The sequence below is a fragment of the Saccostrea cucullata genome, unplaced genomic scaffold (genome assembly GCF_032062105.1).
Source record: "Saccostrea cucullata isolate Sc308-1 unplaced genomic scaffold, CSIRO_AGI_Scuc_v1 ctg65, whole genome shotgun sequence".
Classification (NCBI taxonomy): Eukaryota; Metazoa; Mollusca; class Bivalvia; order Ostreida; family Ostreidae; genus Saccostrea; species Saccostrea cuccullata.
The window spans coordinates 57,609-72,187 of NW_026938807.1; the positions used below are offsets into that span (position 1 = coordinate 57,609).

At 34.0% G+C, this 14,579-nt stretch overlaps 1 protein-coding gene across 1 annotated transcript; it reads left to right on the forward strand.

Moving 5' to 3' along the window:
- Nucleotides 1–211: 211 nt before the first annotated feature.
- On the forward strand, nt 212–8,801 carry LOC134251442 (serine/threonine-protein phosphatase 4 catalytic subunit). The gene is made up of 9 exons (XM_062733862.1): nt 212–323; nt 778–821; nt 3,944–4,067; nt 4,368–4,520; nt 4,814–4,987; nt 5,906–6,032; nt 6,183–6,372; nt 6,828–6,906; nt 8,046–8,801. The coding sequence occupies exons 2-9, from the start codon at nt 802–804 to the stop codon at nt 8,094–8,096; spliced, it is 918 nt and encodes a 305-aa protein (XP_062589846.1). The 5' UTR covers nt 212–323; nt 778–801; the 3' UTR covers nt 8,097–8,801.
- The last annotated feature ends 5,778 nt before the right edge of the window (nt 8,802–14,579 follow it).

The following is a 14,579-nucleotide window of genomic DNA, read 5'->3' on the forward strand; positions in this document are numbered from 1 at the left end:
TGAATAATTTGAATTAAGTTTGCTTTTAACTGATTTCAACACACACTGACACACACAATGTTGAAAAATGAAAACGCTTTATACTTTTTCGGAAAGTTCCGAGTTGTTCGTTAACGGTTTTCTCAATTTACCAAAAAAATATATAATGATAAAAGAAATAATGATGATGATAGTTTTTTCATTGAAACAACAAGATAATCTGATCCTAATTAGGAAATTTCATATAAGACCAAAAAATAATATTGATCTCGTTTACCGAGACTTCATCGAGATCGGAGTTGTGACGTCAGAGAAAAAGGTTTGGGAACATCGAGACTGGACTGGTTAGTAATTTTGTTATCTCTCCGCTTTAGTGATTCATACATTTCTGTGTTTAAGTATGAGGTCATGAATTGAAAAGTATTTAAAATTGTTGCATCGATCACCTTTTCATATATTTATTTTCCAACGAGATTATCCCAAACTAGCGTTGCCCAAACACGTAACTTGTAAGCCTAACTAAGAAACCTCTTTGAAATGAAAATATATTTCTTGATTCATTGCATAATTTTTATATATTTTAATAGTTCGTTAATTAAACAGTACTTTGACTAGGATTAAATAATTACATATTCACTATTTCATCCTTACAATGAAGGAAAATGAACCACCTATTTGTATATAAACCATGTGTCGTGATGTGATGAAAAAATAGACATTATGAACACCCTGAAGTGTAACAAAGGACTTTAAGAGAGAGGAAATTAAGAGTATGAACTTTTTCCTCTTTTGTTACAGGTTCATCAATTCCAGCAGAAAAAAATGACCAGTGATTTAGACAGGTAAATTTTATCGGATCTTAAACAAACTTATATTCAATTAACATGATTAAATATTATTTAGAGAACAAGACAGATTCTGTATCGTCGATACAAATTGGGGGATGGACGAGTGCCTAGCACGAGTCTCCACCCCCCAATTTGTATCTACGTTACAGAACCTGTCGAGTTCTCCAAATGATTTGTGACACGATCAGTCGAAAATAGTCCCGCCCACTTTATAACTGTGCAGCATCCAAACTTCCGCCAGAGTTCTGTAGATGAGGCCCCGACGGGGAGTACGCACCCGCAGCATATATATTTCCACGGAAAAAGCAAGATTCGGTCAGATCAGTTTTGACAATTTAATGGGGTAGACGTAATCAAGTGATGATCAGTCTTTATGGATAAGGTGGAGGATTTAACCTTTAACTAATTGTTGTGGTCTGTTGTAGATGGAGATTTATCGTTATATATTTCAGGGGACTTAAAATCCCAGTTTAACTGCATGGATTTACAAAATCAGGATACTAGTATATTATTCAGAAAACTCTTCGATGGACTTTGATTTCACGTATTTTTATTTTCTAATTGCTTTGCGACATTAAAAATGAACTGAGATGTGCGGCTGTCATAAGCGATAAGGATTTAAGGCCAGCATTTTTTTATTTTTAGGTTTACAAAAGTTTTTGAATTTTCAGAAAAAAAATAAAATTGAGAAAAACAGATTTTTTTCAATGTCAAATTTGAGTCGGGATCGAGATTTCAAATTTACTCGTACTTCCGGTTTCAAAAATGGATGGCGGATAACGAAGGTAGATTTGTCAAGTCCATAGCAGCACTAAACCTTGATTTAATGTAAATACTTATCGATAGGAGTGCCATTGTCTCACTCATTCAGGGAACAAATTTGACAACTTTGTTGCACAATGACATGTTGGTGAGATAATGTTATCTGTATATTAATTTCCTCCCACAGGTTTAAAACTGCCCATGGTTTTTCTTGTCAGAGACATTGTTTAAGTTTCTGTTATAGCTTTCAGTCTTAGCATAACGAAAGGGGTTGCTTATGGATGTACTAATGAATAAAACTATGGGAGAGATTAGTCCATTTGATGAAGAAATAAACAATTATAATTTTGCCAAGAAACAAAATATTTCAGATATTTAAAAACAAGTATATACAAAATTACAAATATATACAGGCAGGTAGTATCTTTTGTGGCAGCCAGAAAAATTATTTTACACTTAATTGAAAAAAATTCCATCCTTTACTCCCTTTCTGTTTTAAGAAAGGAATTTACGGTATTTAGAACAATTTCAACACATTATTTCATATTAAAAAATTATATTTAATATGAAGATTTATATATATGTGTATATTGAAAGAGTTTTAAAAATCTGGGTTTTTTTTAAATCCGTATTTTGTCCAACATCAGAAGATTTATCATTTAAATCACTGGCCCCAACTGGTAAACAATTAAGGGTTATATTTTCCCCTTTGTAACCCTTATGTGATGGCAAGGAGCCTGTTGTCATAGAAAAAGTCGGTAATGTATCCAAAAAAAATAAGGATTTATGTTCGTAAACCTAAAAATAAAAAAATGCTGGCCTAAGCTGAAATTTTTAAAAATAAAAGCGCGAAAAATGGACTTGAACAGCTGTTGTCTTGATCAAATTTGCATGAGGAGAGTGGATGTTTTCTATTATTGCGAATTTTCCTTTTCGTTTGGATCGAAAGTATGTGCAGATTCTATGTGGAATAAGTTTTTAAAAGTGATTGAGAAATTTTGATATTTTACATTCACGGAGAAATATTTCTTTAAAATTTATAATGGGAAAACATGAGCAATTACTATTTGTACATGCTTTTGATAAATTGAATCATATTTATTTTTAGACCGTGCTGTATTTTAGATACAGAATAGTTGCCTAATACAAGAGAAGTACCGTAAATCTGGAAATTTTTACATTGATTTTTGCAAATTCGGGTCAAAATTCTGTTGATTAATTTTTACTTTTCAATTGCGAATGACCACTGCTTTGTTTACATTTTCTTATTGGTAATTTATTTTGAAGAAAAATATTTTTGCGAATGCAATGAACTTGCAAATTTGCTAAAATTTATCTACATCAAAAATTTCCAGATTTACGGTATACAGGGCTAATACAGAACGGAAAGTAGCTCCGCCCACCATAGTGCCGTTCTGTATTGCTAATACAGAACAGTAAACTTCAAAGAAAAACACCGCTATCGTGTCACAAGTTCAATTTATTCATTGATTCACCAAACATGTTATATTTAAAGACGTTATAGGTTTATATTAAGGAACTCAATGCATGACAACAACACATCAGTCTTATCACACCTGATCCCATCTCTGGTAATTACAGGAGTCTGTGTATTTGAACTAGTATAGATTTACATTGTTTCAGGAATTAGGATTAATAAAATCTATCACTGTTCCTTAATATATTAATATCTTAATTCTTCACCATATACCATCATTTGATGGTTTGATGTTCTTGTACAAGCAATTGTATTTATCTCTGAATACGATAAAGAGCACTTAGATACACTTTAAACATACCTCTAAGTCTCTTCAAGCAACTTGTTGTAGACTGTCACATTGTCGATCATTAGTTAGTTCATTTCCAATTTTGAGCTGTATGATTTGTCCTCCACTATGAAACATATGGAGATAACGAACAGTATTCAAGATCAAAAGTCCATTAAATTATGATTTGTCCTCCACTATGAAACATATGGAGATAACGAACAGTATTCAAGATCAAAAGTCCATTAAATTATACAAAATAGTAGCAGAGCAAACACAGGCCTTCAAAACATCAGAGGTGGGGTCAGGTGCCATCAGAACGTGAATTCAAATTGTTAAAAACTGACAGCCATATATAAAAGGTTCTTTTTAAACTAGCTTCAGTATCGATTTTATGTATTTATGTATTGAATAGATTCAAGTTTTAATCTTTTTGAATTTTTGATTAACTTTTGATGTTGCATGGCATCATGGATGTGCTCTTATTGAAATTGTGGTAAGCAGAAAATTCTTGCTATTTGGGCACAAAAATGTGCTTCCCAATTTGCAGATTATATCTTGTATTTACACAGTGTTTAATATTTGCAGACAAATTGAACAGTTGAGAAGATGTGAAGTGATAAAAGAGAGTGAGGTAAAGGCATTATGTGCCAGAGCTCGGGAAATTCTGGTGGAGGAGAGCAATGTACAAAGAGTCGACTCGCCAGTAACGGTATGTATCCAAAGTTATTCTGTTTTAGGTATGTTTTGGTTAATTAGATACTGCAATTAAATGAATAAATCTGACAGTTTTAGATTGTACATCCACTCAAATTGTTAAAAAATGACAGCCATAAAGGTTCTTTTTTAAACTAGCTTCAGTATCGATTTTATGTATTTATGTATTGATTAGATTCAAGTTTTAATCTTTTTGAATTTTTGATTAACTTTTGATGTTGCATGGCATCATGGATGTGCTCTTATTGAACAAATATTTATTGAAATTGAATTTCTTGTATGCTTCATTTTACAGGTATGCGGGGACATTCACGGCCAGTTTTATGATCTTAAGGAGCTTTTTAAAGTTGGAGGTGATGTTCCAAACACAAATTATTTATTTATGGGAGACTTTGTGGATCGGGGCTTTTACAGTGTAGAAACATTTCTGTTGTTATTAGCCCTTAAGGTTTGTATAATTTTTCACATTCAATATGCAGTATGAAATATTGACATTGCATCTTCATTAATAATGGAAAAAAAAAATAAATGTCAGTGTCTTATTTCACTACAAAATAATTGGATTTTTTATCTTCAGATGAAAGTATTTAATTTAAGTCTTTATTGTTTATAGCAATTTATATCAGGACAAACAATTTCTGCATGTATTTAATTCTAAGGACTTGCATATGAAATACATATGTAGTTACAATGACTTTATAGTAGTTTAAAATCAATAGACTGATGTTTTTTGTATGACAGGTACGATATCCAGACAGAATCACATTAATCCGAGGGAACCATGAGAGCAGGCAGATTACCCAGGTGTATGGATTTTATGATGAGTGTCTGAGGAAGTATGGCTCCATCACTGTCTGGAGATACTGCACAGAAATATTCGACTATCTCAGCCTCTCAGCAATTATAGATGGAAAGGTAAGGTCTTGGTTTTCTTTGGTTTTAAGAAATCAGTAAATGTAGACTCAGCTTAAGGAGATCAGTGATTGTTAGGGTATTTTTTATTACATTTTTGTGCTTGTTGTTTTAGAACCTTTTCTGTTGTTTTGTATATATTTAACATTAAATTTCTGTTTAATTGGATATTTTTTGGACATTGAAAAATTTACATTTTTATATAGGAATTAAAAAATGAGATTAAATAACAAGATAGGATTGGGCAGCAGGCTCTGCTTATAAGACCTCTCCATGGTTCAAAGTCATGGTTCAATATTCAAAATGATTGAAGTACCTATGAACAGATATCATTGATGTTTTGTGTAATCTTGAGTAGGGAAAATGCATGCAGTTACTGTTTATTATCTTGTACTCTTAAAACGTTGGAGTGGTTGCATTGATTACAAATCGAGTAATAGACTGGAGTTCAGTTTATTAAATTTTACATTTAAAGAGAGATTAACTCCATAGAAGTATCAGTGCTTTTTATTTTGCAGTGTATAGAGCATTAATAAATGAAAATTGCAAAAAAACTAGTCATGGCAAGACTCTTTAATTTGACATATCATCATCATAGTTGATTAGAATTATTGTCAAATTTTATCCTAAAAAGACAAAGGAATGTTGTCTCTAAAGGGAAATGAAAATAAGTTTGAAAAAATTCCACATATAGGCTGTACATTTGAAGATCAATGGCTTCAAAATTTTTGTGCATATATAATTTGAAGACTAGAGACTAGAGTGGTACAAATATAATCAGAACGTTCAGTTCCTACAGAATTAAACAATTCATGATTATAAACCTTTCCACCAAGGCATATGAAAGACTGAAGTTTCATTTACATTTAATGAATTCATATTTTTGATTTTTATTTATGGTATCTTTTACTTTTTTTACAGATATTTTGTGTTCATGGTGGATTATCTCCCTCTATACAGACACTCGATCAAATTCGTGCAATAGACAGGAAACAGGAAGTGCCACATGACGGTCCAATGTGTGACCTACTCTGGTCTGATCCGGAAGGTTTGTCTCTAATTATAGAATTATTGAGAAAGTATATGCATGATCTTTGTCCACATAAAATTATTGCACGTTCCTAAAGTTTCGGGAAAAAAAGGAATTTAATGAAGATTATGATTTGAATTAAAACCAGGACTATACTTTTGTTTGTAGATATGCAGGGTTGGGGAGTGAGTCCTAGAGGAGCAGGGTACCTCTTTGGACATGATGTGGTGGCACAGTTTAATGCAGCCAACAGTATAGATCTTATATGTCGAGCTCATCAGTTAGTCATGGAGGGATACAAGTGGCACTTCAGTGAGACAGTATTAACTGTGTGGTCAGCTCCTAACTATTGTTACAGGTAATATTATTTTACCATTGTTTTAAACTTTGTAGTGTCACCTGTCTTTAAAATTAGGGGAGATTACCGTATAAACAGAATTTTTAGCGAGGATTTAATTTTGGCATTATTAGCGAGGGTGCCAAGATCGCTAAAATTGAATATCGCTAAAAATTAATTGCGCTTGATTTGTTATAGCTTCTTAAATTGCTAAAATTACATCTTGCTCAAATACCAATTTTTAAGGACAAATCGCTAAATTTGCGTCTCGCTAAAATTACCACTTATACGGTATTCTATTTGTGTTACCATAGTTTCAGTTCCAATTAATATTTTTCTTCCTTTGTTTTTAGTCACAACAGTCTCTTCAGAGACCTCAAATTTCCTACTAAAGATAAACAAGATAAAACATTAATTCTATATTAAAATGCATAAATAACCAGGATGCAAAGCTTACTGTCTTCTATCTTTTTCAGATGTGGAAATGTTGCAGCAATTCTGGAATTAGATGAACACTTGGATAGGGATTTCACAATTTTTGAAGCAGCACCTCAGGTATTTAATCATCACCCTTTGAATTGATTGAAAGCTATCTGGAATGAGCTGAGTAATATTACACAGTATTTCATTTACCATTTATATTTTCTTTGATAAATCATAGCGCATAATGACATGTCAGTTTTGTTTAGAAATAGAATATGGTACATGTAACTTAAGGTATGTCACTCATGAAATTTGTTAAATCAGGGATTTTTTAGAAGTATATTTTGGATAAGTACACATATAGAGTGACTCAAAATCGCAGAGAAAATAGGGGGTCAGTGTTCATCTTACTGATCTACGGTACAATGAAGTTGACCTTTTTGTACTTAAATTCTAACTCTTTGGTTAATTACTTTAACCTTTATCATATTTTATCAGATGTAACCATAGCAATAAATATGATTTTATTTTACGTGAAATATTTTGAACAATATTTATCATTGAACAAATCTTGCAAATCAATGCGTGTAAATTATTGTGTGACCTTTTTGCACTAAAAAGTAACATATTTGGGGTATTGGAAAATTAAAAAGGCAATGAAACATTTTCTTAAATCAAGCTTTTTACGAAGTAAGTGCTGATCAGTTACAAGTACTTTAAAATAATGAAAGAAAAAGTTGAGGTCAGTGATGTAAATTTGGAAATATTGGTCAAAATATGTGATTTTCAGGCGAAAAATGGTGTAAATTTTATCTTGACTTATTTGACGTATCTTCATTTTTTGGAAAAATTTGTTGAATGGAGATGTCAAACCTGTTCTAATAATTTAAATTAAAACCTATATTAAATACATTGTATTCCTAGCAATATCATAATGGAAAATATTATCCGAGTAAAAGTATGTGACGCTAAAGTTCCAAGACATTAAATTTATTAAATGTGTAGATTTACAGAATTTTCTGCTAAATATCCTTCCACCACAAGAAATAGTCCCTCATAAATCTTGTTTCTTTGTAGCTTTTTGAGGTTTTTTTTCGTTGAATGTTGAAACATTAACATTGTTGAAATTCAATATGTTATAAAAATTGAGTTTTAATAAATAGTTTTGAAGAAAGAGGTTCTGCGTGGACTTTTCTAAAAAGCTGACGAGTGACATACCTTAAGTTCAGGCATAAGAAATTAATAGTACTATAATTATTTTTACATTTTAGGAGTCAAGAGGTATTCCATCAAAAAAGCCTCAACCAGACTACTTCTTATAGAACAGAAAAGTCCTGTAGAAAAGAAAATCGCAAAACTTACAAGTGAAAGTGGAACAAAGACATGTGACACTTGTCAGTGCCATGTTTGTGTATTTTATGTGGTCAGAAGTTTGTAATGATCAGTGGTTCCAGTCTGTGATGTTGTTATTTATAGACAGAAGCAATGGTTTTAATTTGTCTTTTATCTTCACATGATCCCCCATCACTTCATTCATGTATGTATATTCCATGGTCCATTATTTTGTCATCATGCCTTTTGATTGATGTGAGCTGTTGATGCTTCCAGAGAAACTCCTTTATATCATGGCATACAGTTTTAGAAATATGTGTGTGCATGATGAAAGCAAAGGTAGTATGTGTGCTGACTGCTGAATTGATCTGAAATTTTCACTCATAAAATGATGTTGTGTTTACTTGTAATTGTTCTGTATTCAGTGAATGAAATATGAAATATTGATTAAAAAAGTTCATTTTTATTATCAAATACATTGTAGTAGACTTCATTGGATCTTTCTTGAAGTGTGTTGTAGGTTTGAAGTTTATCACATATTTCTGAATGAATTATTCCACCACTGGAAGCAACAAAGATATCTTGACTTAATGTAAATAATTCCATTTTAAAAAAGTATCACAAAATTTTATTGCTGCAATTTTTATAAACATTTGTTATTTTGTAAGCATTACTGATTAAAAATTTGAAATATATTTTAACATTTGAATATTTATTTTAAAAGCTGTAAGGAATCAGATTTTTTTTGCTTTGGCAGACAGGGAATTTTTTCTGTACAGCTACTTTTGAAAATAAGTTGAAAATGGTGATGAAAATATTGGTGTTAAAAAATGGATGAAAACAGCAGTATACCACCTGATTTCACTTGGTTGACTTAAAAAGATAATAAACACATATTTTAGCAGATGTTTTGGTGCCCTTTCAGCTACTTCTTCATCACCAATTAATCTACCTCTAATACTGTAGAAGTACTTTTTTCCGCGGGGTATTGATTTACGCTATGTACGCGGTCAGAAATTTTCCGCGGAAATTTGTCCAAGCATATTAAATATAAATGTAAGGATTATAGCAGCAGTCAAGAAATCCGCGTAATTTTCTACCCGCGGATTAAACAGAAATTGAGATTCCGCGGAATTATGACCCCGTGGAAATAAATACGTCTACAGTATGTGATTATTGATTAAACATGCTAAAACATACGTTTTGTAATCTTGTAATCGTTGAAGAGAAAGATGGAACACAATTTCCAGTGTGTTAATTTAAATATTTTTTTCTGCTCCTGACCTTAAGATTAAGCACGTAAACTAAGCATGCAAAGTTTGTCGTTATGATGGAGTAGGGTGCCTCTTCCAAATTAATTTTTGAATTTCGTGGCCTGTAAGGTGGGTAAGGGGCCGCGAAGTAAGGTCGGGAATATTGATTATATAGTGAAACTTCATTTACAGTTCATGGTCATAATGGCCACGCGCATGAATACCTTCTAAAACTGTGGAATTTGTGGCCCTAGGGTCAGTGGATTTATGTTGAAAGGGGGACTCCATCGTCGCAAAATACGGCCAAAATGTACGATCCTCTCATTGTAGGAGAGAGCTATATGCGGACTCCGGACCATAGCTTGAGACGATGGGGGGACTCTTGATTACCGGTATATTCGTAAAAAATGTATGAAATTCGTGTTCTCGGGGTCAAGGCTTTTTTGTGTTATGTTACAGTATTGACTCTGCTGAATACACATGTATTGTAAAAATGCTTTTTTCCCCTGTGAAAATCTTTTCATATGAGTATTCATATGAGTATTTAACAATCATACTGTAGTGTGCATCTTCTAAAATTGTGGTTTCTTATCTCCTTGGTCCAGGGCCTCTGTTGCTTAGGGAGAGACAGACGGACAGCGTGAATTCTATTTATCCCAAACTTCGTATACAGGAGTATAAATATACCTCAGTCACGAAAAAAAAAATGCAAGTAATATTAGCAAAATTGATATCTTAAAAGAGAGAGAGAGAGAAATCATTTGCCCAGCCGTCACCTGAGCGTCAATATGCAATATTTCCGTCTCAACTAACCCCTCCCTTCATATTTATCAATTTGTTTTGTCGCCCGCGTGGCATACACAGTGGCAAGAGCGTCTGTTTAGAGTCGCAGTAATTAGTTGATCCTTACGTCGCGGGTTTGAATCATTTGCAAGACGTGAAGATCGCTCCTTCGAATGAGAAAGCCGTGTCGCAGCAGGCGTTGGCAAGAAAAAGACCCCTCATTGCTCATTGGCCCTGAATGCCAACTAGAGGTATGAATTTGCAGCCCTCCACCTGCAAAATGAATGAAACATATGGAGATAAGGAACAGTATTCAAGATCAAAAGTCCATAAAACAATGCAAAATAGGAGCAGAGCAAACACGGACCCCCAAAACATCAGAGGTGTTTTCCGATCATGTCAAGGAACACATGGCGGGTGTGACCGGTCGGCAGGGGATGCTCGCTCCTCCACGGCACCTGATCCCACCTCTGATGTTTTTGAGGTCCGTGTTTGCTCTGCTCCTATTTTGTATTGTTTATGACCTTTGATATTGAATACTGTTCGTTATCTCCATATCCTTCATTATGGATATTGCAAATCATAGGCCTTTTACCCCCTCCCCCCTCCCTAGTTTTACTGAAGAAAATGCAGCTGAAACAATCCTTCTTTTCCTTAAACTTCGTGTATGCCAATAAAGGTATTGACGCGGTTAATATTATAAGTAAAATTCTTAATCACAAAAGGGTCCAGTCTTTTATTCCACGTTATTTCAAGTTAAAGACTACACCTTGTATTTCCTACAAATATACATCGACTATTGCTTCCATACTTTTCAATTACAAAAATACTTTTTTTATGGCTTGGATATTGAAAATCTGAAACATAATCCTACATCGTGTTCAAGTTCTTCACCCTATACATGTAACTATAGTCCTGCTGGTGACGTAAATACTAGTATAGATAATAATGAGGACCTTACATCACTTATTTTATAAGGTCCTAAATCTAGGGAACCCCAATCCTTCAACTGGCGTCGGAATTTCATAAATATTATGGATTCTGTTGAAGACTACGCCAGGCGATGGGCCAAATATGAAACTTCGAGAGTACTTTGCAACAATATATTCTAGAAGTAGTGTAAATCAGATGTGGATACTGAAACATTCCAAGAAACTTTTGGAGAATTTGTAATCACAAGATTTTACCAAAATCAATAGCTTAAAAACTTACAGCTATTTCAACTTTATACACAACCATACCTCACGATAAATTAAAGCCCAAACTTTTTGATGTCATTGACAGCTGCTTTTTTCAATAAAGATTGAACTCTTCAATTTACTTACCTTGTCAATGGTCATTTGCAGAATTATTTTGTTAATACATTCTGATTGTACACAAAAGCTCTGAAGTTGACATAAAAAATGCTTGAGTTTCTGATTGACAACATCTATGTTGTTTTTGGAGACCAGGTCTTCCAACAATCTATTGGAATTCCCATGGGTACCTATTGCATTCCGTTATTAGCAGACCTATTTTTGTATTCATATGAAGCAGAATTTGTACTAAATCTTATACGTAAAAAAAAAGAAAACACTTGCTGTGGCCTTCAACTCGACATTTAGATATATCGACGACGTATTGTGAATTAACAATGGTAATTTCCATTCTTATGTCGATACGATATATCCTGGTTAGCTTGAGATAAAAGATACCACAGAGTCTGACACATCTGTTTCATATTTGGATATTTTACTTGAAAAAGACATTAATGGTAATCTAACAACCAAGCTCTATGATAAACGTGATGACTTTAACTTTTCTATCGTCAACTTCCCTTACTTACGCAGCAATATACCTTCATCACCTCCATACCGTTCACGGTAGCTCAGTCGGTAGAGCGCTCGCTCCGTGATCGGGAGGTCGTGAGTTCGTATCTCGACCGCGACTGACCCAGTCGATAAAAAATGGGTAGCAACTGTTCCTTCGCCATGCGCTCGGCACTTTGAAGTGAAAGTTGCGGGTCCTTCGGATGAGACCTTAAAAACCGAGGCCCCGTGTCAGCGGCAGGCGTTGGCACGATAAAGATCCCTCACTGCTCAATGGCCCTGAGTGCCGAGTAAAGGTCAAAATTTGAAGCCCTTCACCGGCAAACGGTGACGTCTCCATATGAGTGAAAAATTTTCGAGAGGGACGTTATACAATATATTCAATCAATCAATCATCACCTCCATACGGAGTTAATATATCTCAGTTGATTCGATACGCAAAAGCATGCTCTACGTATGAACAACTTCTAAAACGAGGTAAATTATTGACGAGCAAGTTGATGAAACAAAAATATTAGCAGTCTCGTTTAAAGTCATCATTTCGTTAGGGTCGATACAATAACCTTGTCAGCAAACACAATTTATCATTGAGTCAAATGCTGACCGATGTTTTTCATACTATTTGTTAGCCCATTATTTATACACTGAATTGATGACGAATCTTCCCGTTATTTCCCGATCATCACAAGGAGCACACGGCCGGTATGACCGGTCGGCAGGGGATGCTCACCCCTCCATGGCACCTTGTAACGTGCCCGGCCGAATTTTTATAATTGATCAAATCTCCAATGAAGGAGATACTTTTTCAGTTTAACCTATATATTTGGTATTTCCTTGTTATTGGTTATACTTTATAATCCTTGATGATTTGGTAAGGTAAATCCTTGTGTTGGTCAGTAATATTACATTTCAGAGACAGACAAGATCACAACAGAAGATAATTAAAGTACCATCACCTGCATACGGAATTTATATATCTCAGTTGATTCGATACGCAAGAGCATGCTCTACGTATGAACAATTTCTAAAACGAGGTAAATTAATGATTATCAAGTTGATGAAACAAGAATATCAGCAGTCTCGTTTAAAGTCATCATTTCGTAAGTTTTATGGTCGATACAATGACCTTGTCAGCAAATACAATTTATCATTGAGTCAAATGATGACTGACGTTTTTCATACTAATTGTTAGTCCACTATTTATATATATATTTATGAATTAACGACGGATTTTTCCGTTATTTCCGTTTTTCTGTTCACTCCTCCATGGCACCTGATCCCACCTCCGATGTTTTGGAGGTCCGTGTTTGCTCTGCTCCTTTTTTAATTTTTTATGGACTTTTGGTCTTGGATGCTGTTCCTTATTTCCATATGTTTCAACTAGTTTCATCTTTCCTGGCCCGATGGTTCTTGAGAAGATGAATGTTTAAAAGATACCAATAACTTTTCAACAATTCATAATTATCTCCCCTTGAAAAAGGACATTTGAACAGACGTTAATTCCCTTCATCCAAGGATACTTTGTGGCAAGTTTGGTTAAAATTGGTCCAGTAGAAGAAGATGAAAATGTAAACACTTTACGACAACGCCAACAACGACAACAGACAAATTTTGTTCAGGAAAGCTAACTTAATTGAGTCTTCGGCTCAGGTTAGCTAAAAAGGAAATGAAATTGTTCAAAGCTAGAAAATCTATTTTGAAGGCCTGGGGTTACATTAGGGGTGATTCCAACTTCTTTTTACTAGCACTTCAAAGAGCAATTTCAACAGTAAAAGGTTATGCCTGGAGAAAAGTGGTTTAAATAATTTTATATTTGTACAATTTGTTTTAGATATACTAGTATTCGTGGGAGATCGATATTTGTGGAATTCTTCGGTCAATCTTATTTATATATTTTTTTAATATCCTCAGGATCAATTATTTTGACAAAATGCTTATATATTTATTCAATGAATAGACTGAATATATGAGTTACTCAAGAAATAACGCCCCACGAACCAACAACATTTTCCTTCCCACGAAAATTGACCACCACGAAACATGATATTGATCCCACAAGGCCAACTGTAGAAAAATGTTTGGATGGCCTCTCTCTACTCGGTGTGAAAATATTGGGTCAGTCGGTAGGTGTAGGTGAGAAAATTATTTTTTCTCGGAAAATTTCATTTTCAATGCCAAGTTTTTAAAATCTTATCCAGAGTACATATAAAAAAATAACTGCTCCCTGGGGGTTATAAAAGATTTGAGTCGGGCCATTTTTAGCCAGTCTGTCGGGATGGAGAAGCCAACCAAACATAGGAAAGGACGCCAAGCCTATTTTGCTCTGAAGGCGTGTGAACACTTAAATCCAGTTACCGTTGCTAACTTGTATAAGAAGGTGGTGCTCCCTGACGTCTTATACGGAAGTGAACTATGGTGTGATCTCCGGCTAAACGATATAAAACTTCTCAGCACTTTTCAGCATTTTATTTATAAACATACCATGTCTCTGCCTAAACAAACAAGATCCGACATGTGTGAGAGTCCACTTGGTCTTATCCCGATATCCGCGGAAATTGACATTAAAAAGCTACAATTCTTTGGCTGTCTTTGTGAATTACACCCCAGTATTCTCACAAAACATATTCCT